The 10,105-nt window shown below is 27.6% G+C and overlaps 1 protein-coding gene across 1 annotated transcript; it reads right to left on the bottom strand.

The window, feature by feature from the left end:
* Positions 1-5,931: 5,931 nt before the first annotated feature.
* LOC128641625 (putative nuclease HARBI1) lies at positions 5,932-7,480 on the bottom strand. The gene is made up of 2 exons (XM_053694163.1): positions 6,871-7,480; positions 5,932-6,305 (listed from the first exon to the last, which is right to left on the bottom strand). The coding sequence occupies exons 1-2, from the start codon at positions 7,478-7,480 to the stop codon at positions 5,932-5,934; spliced, it is 984 nt and encodes a 327-aa protein (XP_053550138.1).
* Between the last annotated feature and the right edge of the window lie 2,625 nt (positions 7,481-10,105).

Genomic DNA, 10,105 nt, shown 5'->3' on the forward strand with positions numbered 1-10,105 from the left:
ATCTTTAAAATAAGAATCACAAGAGAATTAATAAAAAATTTAACAAAAAATAAGTTTTCAGAAATTATATTCTCAATCTGAAACATGAAATATTATTTTTGAGTAAAATGTCCCTCTAACACATATATGTATTCTTTTTAACTATTATAGCACAACCTTCTAGCCAATCTTCTCTACAAGCTACAGAGTCAATTGAGGAATTAGCTTCTACAAGCCAAATGAGGCCTACAGAAAATGTTTGTCAAAGAACCCTTTCGTCATCTTCGATAACAACACATAGTTTAGGATCAGCGGATACATTGCCTGATATTGCCTGCAGTACACCCGTTGACAATGCCAGAAATTCGAGAGGTATTTTTTTTTTTAAATTGTATTGTTGTATTTTTTTTCTTGTTAACAAATTAAAAGAACCCTAAAAAATAAATTTTATTTTTTATTTTCAGAAGTCATGAATATCTTCAATCAAATTATATCCGGAGGTATAGAAGAAGGTAATTATATAGCTTTATGTACATTTATTCTATTGTTGGCAAAATTTAAAGATATTTTTGTCCTTATTTAACTTTAATGTAGTATCATGTTTTGTAATGTGAAAAAAGATATGTTCCATGGTAAATCAATCTGCATATCAAATATCTTATTTTCAGTAATTGATTTTCCTGAAATGGCAGAGAACATTCACAATCGTTATTGATGTACTAATTTTCTTTTTGAAAAAATGATAATCATATACAAATCTTACATTTTTAGAAATTGATTTGAAAATCAAAATTATTTTTTTTTTCCAAATAAAATTGAGTAAGATCTGTATTGGCTATCTTTTAATAAAAATGAATATATATATATATATTTTTAATTTTAAATATTTTAGAATGTTTTTATTGTCAAATTTATATGTAAAACATAAATTACATACATATATTCGATGTTTTATCTATATATTTATTTTCTATATTTATTTGTAGGTAACGAAGAAGAAAACACACAAGATGATATTAGTAGTGGGGAAATAATACTAAGGACTGTAGACCCTTTAGAAGAAGATTCACAAATGACTATAATTGAAGAGTCCTTGTCAGGGACAAATACATCTGCCCAATCAAGGTCCCATCAACAACCAGAGTCTACAATGTCTACACCAATACCTGAAATTGAAAATGCTGCTAATATAGCTAATAATCCAATTGAAGCTGCCCCTGAGACAGACGCATTACAGGAGATGGTGGGAATAGCACGCAATTTTAGGGATGAACAAAACAAAGTAATTGAGATGTTTGGAAATTTTTTAAAGGATAGGATAAGAATAAAGGAGCAAAAAATAGAAATTGAAAGGGAAAGAAATGAGATATTTAGAGCTGGTTTTGAAAATTTAAGTAAATGCGTAGAATCAATAACAAACTTATTCTCCGCATCATCATCACCAAACCCACAATTTCAAGAATAGCCATAATTTTACATTGCTATTTAAATTTTATAATAATAATGTTTGAATATAGTTTATTCTGTTCTCATTTAAATTGTTATAAACAAGTTATTTATTTAAATATAGAAATCTAATAATTTAAAAAAAATTATAATATATATATATATATATATATTGATACATACATACATATGTTTCTTTAGATAAATATATTTATATCACTCTCTATATATATATTTATATATATTTAGATTCAATATAATTATATATAATTTACAATCCAAATATGTATGTCTATATATATAAATATATCAAAATTATCTCTCTCTCAATGTCTATATATAAATTATAATTGTATATATATATATATATATATATATATATATATATATATAGTGAGACAGAGAGAGAGTGAGTTATATACATAAACATAGATTGCAAGGTTTGTATATGTTGTATTTGTTTGTACATAATCAACCAAAACTATTAATATTTTAATAGTATTGATTGATAGAGTCATGGATAAAAATATATATATATATATATATATATATATATATATATATAACAATTACAATTATTACTTATTACAATGAGTTATTTTATATATAAAATATATATATATATATTGATGAATATATATATATATATAATTTTTATATATATATATAGATAGATAGATAGATAGATAGATAGATAGATAGATAGATATAAAAAGAGATCTTTGATCAATATATATATATATATATATATATATATATAGTTAGGTAACTATACATATATATATATATATTTATTTAGATATTTTTAGTTCATTAATATAAATATAAATATTATTCAGTGTGTGTGTATATAGATATATATATATAGAGAGAACAATATATACATACATATATATATATATATATATATATAATTTTCAAGATATATGCTAATGTGATCAATAATATATATGTTGGTCTTGAAATAATAAAACAAAATTATAAATTAATATATTGATCACTATGCATTATAATCGTTGTTTGAATACAAGTTGTAGAACTTATAACATTTGAACTACTAAGCCAAAAAATATATGTGAACGCTATTAAAAAAAAAGATTAGAACGGTTGAAACAAAATATTTATTTTTTCTTTAATAATTAGTTTTAATCACTAATTTTTATCAAAATATTCAAAATTACTGAACATCAATAAGTCATATTTAAAAAATAAAAATGACATATATAATAGTCTTGACATAGAATATTAATAGAACATTCACAAATTATAATAAAGTAAAATTATTATTTTTTCAATCAACATTTTTCTAGTATTGAAATCATTTTATCAATCTCCTTGTTCATCTTCAATAATTTTTTCTTAAATTTTTTTAGTTTTTTTACAAAACTATTTTTGGTTGTTGTATCTTGCTTTTTTTCAGGCACGGCTGTAATATAAGGAAGATAAATAAGAACAAAACAAAATTATTAATTTATATTGAAGAAAATGAATGGAATTAGAATTTAGAGATATACACATTTTGATGTATTTCGATTTTATAACATCTTTATCAACTAAAGAAAATTACTTATCTTTACTCTATTTTTATACAGTGAAAAAATGTATAATTAGATTGACACTCACATTCACTAGATCCAATTCCATCAATGACATTTTCCTGATCATTTTCAGCTGTCAAAGTTACTTCACATTCATATTGATTGTCCATATCAGTAGTTAATGGATCTTGAATTTCTGTGTTCAGATCATTATTTTCCATTAAAGTTATAGGAAGAGGAGGAGATTGTGCATTACTGTTTGGGGTAAAAGCCATTATTGGTCTCAGGTATCGTGGAGCACTCTTATTCTTTTCCTTTCTTCTTTTGGTATCTGTAATCACATTTCCATTAATGAATAAAATCAGAATAAATAAATATTTTGAACAAAGATTAATAAGAAAAGATAGAATGAGATAGAGCTCTCTCTCTCTCTCTATATATATATATAAATATATATATATATATATATATATATATATATATATATATATATATATATATTTATATATATATATATATATTTATAATAATTATTATTTTTTGGAGTTGAATCTATTTTTCAATTATATTATTTATATCTATCTAAACTTTACTATTTATATATAAAGATAAATCTCTTGAACTCTTTTATCTTTCTCTATCTCTTATCATTCTTTCTATTTCATATTTCTAGATTTATCATTTATTTGATATCATTTTGTTTATTTATATCTATCTTTGTATCTCTCTCTATTTTTCTTTTCATATCTCAACATTTACAAGTCTATATCTATCTATATCTATCTCTATCTATCTTTGTATTTCTCTCTCTCCCTCTCTCTTTCTCTCTCTCTATCTCTCTCTTTTGCTAGCTCTATCTCTCACTTTCTCTCCTATTTCTTATTATTTATATTTCTAATTGTAAATATTTTTATCTATTTATTTCTCTCTCTCTCCCCCTCGCACTATATTTCTCTCTATCTCTCTCTTCCAATATTGCTTTCTATTTCTGTCACTGTTATTATAAATATTATTTTGAACAAAGTAATTTTATTACTTTCTATATGTGTCTCTCTTTCTCTTTTTTCTATTAATTGAACTCTCTTAATCTGTCCTATTTCTTTGTATTTCTTTATTAATTTAGTTTACTCTTTAAAAACTATATTCTCTATCTATAACTTTGTATCTTTTTTTTCTGGGACTTAATTTTTCATTGTGTTTTTATCTCTAGATGTATAGTTTTCTATTTCTATTTCTGTTTATCGCTATCAATTTGTAATTCAAATCTCTATAGCTCTTTCTATTTCTCTTTGATTAAATTAACAACCATTAAGTCTATCACTATTTATCCCTTTATCTTTAGATCTATATTTTTCTATATTCTTTTTCTTTATATTTTTAGATCTATCTTTTTATCTCTCATTATAGTTCTATATATTGATTATTATTTATATATAGTATATCTGTCTATATCTATGAAGTTCTATCACTTTATTTATATCTATCTTTAAAATTATCAAAATGCGTCAGAACAAACGCATAACATTATTTAACTAAACCGTTTTAAACGTAGAAATTGAATCAAAATACAATATCTATTAGAAATAGTGTATGTAGTCAACACTTACAAACTCTAATGAGACTTCTAATCCTAGTATGGTACTCCTTTTCACGTCTACGTAGATCCGAATAGCGTTGAAGGCACTGTCTTCTTGTTCTTTTTATTCCCGATACCCGATACATCCTGCGTATTATCTCATAAACAAGATAATCGCGTTGATCTTGTTTGACAGATCTAACACCTCCTATTCTTTTTGGAAAATATTTCTCCATCCCATAAACTAAAATAATTAGCTCTCCAGCAGTGAACGGAGAACGTTGCGACATCTTGCTAACGAGTTTCTAATCTTGAAGGAAATGACGTAATATGTCAATCATTTGAGTAAATTCAGGAAAACTTTTTTTATTTATAAATCAATGTTTGAGTTTATATTATTTTATGATAAATGTGTTAAGAGACAGATAGTTTGTTAAAACTTATTCGGTTCACATAATTTGCATCCTCATTAGATTAGAATGTTATTCAATACATGTATATTAAATTCTGTTTCAATTGTTATTCTTGCATCTTATTATTAGCGAAAGTTTCATATATGTTTAAATAAGTTTATTAGTTATTTAAATTGCATTGTTATATTATATATTGATGGTTATCTAGTTATTAGAAAATTTTAATAAAATGTTTTTATATGTTGCCTTCTTGTTTTGATAAAATTTTAATATATTATGATGTTCATATAGTTATGAAAAGGTTACTATTGAATGCAATAAAATGTAATTCGACTGTTTCAATTTTTAAAACATCTCTCCTGTCAAGGTTTGTTTTCTTGCAGTGCTATCAACACTATAGCTAGGGGGTTGATATGTTTTATGCATTTTATACTTGACTAGCTTACATTTTATTCCAATTGCATTGCCATACGTCTAGGCAAGGTTTGTTCTTAATTTATAGGTTCCAAAAGCTGTATCTGGCTTGCAAATATATACAAAGCTAGTGCTTGTTTTCAACAATAATAAAAAGTTTAGAATCACAGAACCTGTTTTCTTAATTGCACACTGTTCAAGGATACAACTTATTTTCAACAACTATATTGTAAGTCGTTAGTAAAAAAAATAAATTAAAAAAAAAATTGATTTTATTTTAATTTTTTTAAACAAATAACAAATAGAAGAAAAGACAACATATGCAAATAATTTTTTTTTCAACTGTATCAATCAGAACATATTTATTTTTGAATTACACATCACTCTCATCATCTAAATTGTGAATAATTTTGTGGAGAACGTTTTTCATTTTTGAATTATAGATTTTCATGCTTGAACTTAGAAAAATTTTCTAGTTAACCTGTGAATATAAGAAGAGATTGTTTATAAATAATTATTGCTAAAAATTATAGAATCAATACATAAATCATACATAATTTTTATTTTATTCACCTACGAAATGAGTTTGTATCAACTGGTTACGTGCATGTGTACCCCCTTCAACTACATCTTGAGGAACAGATTCAACACCATCTTCATCTGGTGTTATTATTTCCAGTTCCTCTATGTTTGATTGTCGCAAAGCGATGTTATGCAACATGCAACAGACCAACACCATAACAGCCACTTTCTCAGGAACGTATTGAAGAGTGCCTCCGGATTCATCTAGACAACGAAAACGGCTTTTGAGCATTCCAAAGGTCCTCTCAATCACACATCGAGTTGTTTTGTGTGCATCATTGTACCGCATTTCAGATCTTGTGCGTGGAATATTTACAGGAGTAAGTAGCCAGTTCCTACAGGAATATCCTGCATCTCCTTTTGAAAAATAAAAAGAGTTATACAAATTTAAATGTGTTCAGATACACTTTTTACTTGCAACCATTTTTATGTTTTAAATTGTACATATATATTGGTATTAATAAAAATTTAATTATATCGCTATATATATATATATATATATATATATATATATAAATATATATATATATATATATATATATATATATATATATATATATATATATATATAGAGAGAGAGAGAGAGAGAGATAGATAGATAGATAGGTATTTTAAAAAAGGTATGGAACTAAAAATCCATTGACCTTGGTGCTGCAGCAAACAGAATAAATAAATAAAAACAGGGTATATACTGTATTTTAAAATCTATTGATATTATACACTGCACAAAAAATTACAATATTGTGAGTTAATATTAACGCACATTAGAAGGTTTCGTTTTTAATTTTCATAATCATACCTAGTAGCCATCCTTCAGGCATTTGTCCTTCCTCAAATTTATTATACAGGGCAGACTGTTTGAGAATATATGAATCATGACATGATCCTGGAAATCCTGAACGGACACTCATGATTTTCAAACCAGCATCACAAACCATCTGGATGTTCAAAGAATGATAAAACTTGCGGTTGCGATACATTTCTTCTTTTAGATGTGGTGGCCTTACTCTGACATGAGTACAATCAATTGCACCCAACACATTTTGGATTCCAGCAAGTCTAAAAAAATTAAGCTTTACAGAATGCCATTCTTCAGCAGTATTTGGTAAAAAAACATACCGTTTGAAAACTGACAAAAGAGCATCAATCACTGTAGTTAGGTGGCATGAAAAAGAAGGCTGGCTCATGCCAACAACTACACTAGTAACTGATTGAAAGGAACCAGTTGCTAGAAAATGTAAAACAGCCAACAGCTTCAACATTCCGGGCAGAGCATGTGTCCGAAAAGTAATGGGTTCAAGTTGACCAGATATTTGATTGTATAGCCTTTCAATTGATTCTCTACTCAATCTAAAACGCCTGATTATGTCAATGTCAGAAAGTGCATCAAGTCCTGATCTGGGACGAAAAAACCTTGGAATCCTTCTGCGCCTTCTTTGAAGCCTATCTATCTGTTGAACAGCTTGACCATCTATTCTTCGTTCCATTCGACGCATATAAATAGTATGAAACATTGCAATAACAATTTCCATAACTGATTAATATATGCGTTATAAATGCTGCTTGAAGATATATTTCGCGACCACAGAATATGCGTATAGAAAAGCGCATACGTGAGGAAATACGATGCCCGGATAGAATTGTTGACAGGATGATAAATTGAATAATAGCGTAGATTACATCGAATACTGTAGAAAAATAATCGTATAGATGTTCGAACGTATCTCGGCGTTAGAGCTGCGGACATATTGACGGATTTAGAAATATATCGTTTCTAAGCACCAATTACTGTTTCATAAATTAGATTAATAATTCGGAAGTGAATTTAGATGCGGATAATATTGAGAATACAGTGTTGAATGCTTGATAAATTTCCCCCTATATCTGTAGGTATAATCAGATCTCATTACTGTATCCCATTGTGTACATATATATGTGTCTTTATCTAATATCTGTAGGTATAATCAGATCTCATTACTTTATCACACTGTGTACATATACCTGCTTCTTTATCTTATATCTGTAGGTATAATCAGATCTCATTACTGTATCACATTGTGTACATATACATGTGTCTTTATCTTATATCTGTAGGTATAATCAGATCTCATTACTGTATCACATTGTGTACATATACATGTGTCTTTATCTAATATCTGTAGGTATAATCAGATCTCATTACTTTATCACACTGTGTACATATACATGTGTCTTTATCTTATATCTGTAGGTATAATCAGATCTCATTACTGTATCACATTGTGTACATATACATGTGTCTTTATCTAATATCTGTAGGTATAATCAGATCTCATTACTTTATCACACTGTGTACATATACATGTATCTATCTTATATCTGTAGGTATAATCAGATCTCATTACTTTATCACACTGTGTACATACACATGTCTCTGTATCTTATATCTGTAGGTATAATCAGATCTCATTACTGTATCACATTGTGTACATATACATGTGTCTGTATCTTATATCTGTAGGTATAATCAGATCTCATTACTGTATCACACTGTGTACATATACATGTGTCTTTATCTTATATCTGTAGGTATAATCAGATCTCATTATTTTATCACATTGTGTACATATACATGTGTCTTTATCTTATATCTGTAGGTATAATCAGATCTCATTTCTTTATCACACTGTGTACATATACATGTGTCTGTATCTTATATCTGTAGGTATAATCAGATCTCATTACTGTATCACATTGTGTACATATACATGTCTTTATCTTATATCTGTAGGTATAATCAGATCTCATTACTTTATCACATTGTGTACATATACATGTGTCTGTATCTTATATCTGTAGGTATAATCAGATCTCATTACTGTATCACACTGTGTACATATACATGTGTCTTTATCTTATATCTGTAGGTATAATCAGATCTCATTATTTTATCACATTGTGTACATATACATGTGTCTGTATCTTATATCTGTAGGTATAATCAGATCTCATTACTTTATCACATTGTGTACATATACATGCTTCTTTATCTTATATCTGTCTGTAAACCAATCACCAATACTTGAAAATTAGCAGAAAGAAAAACAGAGGCACAATGGCCTAGTACCACCTAAACAGATGATATGTATGGATAAAGTTGAACAAATACTCACAAGAGTAATGCACCCAAAGGTGCTATTCAGGCAAGCTGGAGCTTTGCAGTAGTCACCAACAGACAGTCGTATCCGGTGTGGAACACTTGAGAAAGTAATCCCCTTATCTGTGTGTGGATGAAGAGCAAACAACCATAGTCCAATACCGTATAGACAGGGACAACAGAATGGAAAACAAATGATTGCACTTACAAGATAGAAAGCACTGCCTGGTGCAGTAAAAACAAACTAGGACTTCCCAGCTTCCCAGCTGACTGTAATCCACAGCTGACTGAATGCCAAGAGAATGATGATAATCCGAAAAATTCCAAAAATAGTGTAATAAACCCCACCAAAAACAGCATGTGTATAAATAAAAACAATAACTTTATTAAAAGCGATGCGTTCCTCAGCCTCTGCTAGGGCTGTCTCTTCAGGCTATACAAAAATTAAAATGAAATACACTTGCTATTTAAAGGAATACAAAACTGTAATAAATTAAACAATGAATAAAAAACACTTGTGTGTGTGTCATCAATAGAAAATTAGTTGACATAGTAACCAGTATAAACATATACCCCCAGTGATGACCTCACAGGGGGGATTTGACATAGGTTATACATAAATAATTTGTGAATATGTGACAATCTATAAACATGGGCCATAATTGAAAAAATCTCTTAACAAGGAAAAAAGACATTAATATTTTGAAACCCATATACACTGCAGTCTTTTGCTTATGTTTATAAACAGAACCCAATTTCAATGACAATGCAAAGAAATAAATAAAAAATGCAGAAAATTAGCTCCCACAATAACACAGTATAGTGTTCTATGTAAATACAGACATAGACGATATGTGCAAAGTATATATTGCCCCTAACTATGTAGTGATGTTTTAAATCTTTTAATACTACTAGTAAAGGTAAAATACTTGTGATAAAAAAGGACTCAAACCTGCCTAGGGGGATTTAGGCAAGGGCTGGCTTCACCAAGTGTCAGATTGTGGAGATTTGATATCCATCA

The sequence above is a fragment of the Bombina bombina genome, chromosome 11, assembly GCF_027579735.1.
Source record: "Bombina bombina isolate aBomBom1 chromosome 11, aBomBom1.pri, whole genome shotgun sequence".
In the NCBI taxonomy this organism is placed as follows: Eukaryota; Metazoa; Chordata; class Amphibia; order Anura; family Bombinatoridae; genus Bombina; species Bombina bombina.

What these genes read in the sequence shown, in the direction of transcription:
- LOC128641625 (XM_053694163.1), bottom strand. Translation starts at nt 7,480, where the DNA reads ATGGAAATTGTTATTGCAATGTTTCATACTATTTATATGCGTCGAATG. An exon ending in CCAGATGGTTTGTGATGCTG is followed by an intron (nt 6,306 to 6,870) that starts GTTTGAAAATCA and finishes ATTTTTCAAAAG; the next exon opens with GAGATGCAGGATATTCCTGT.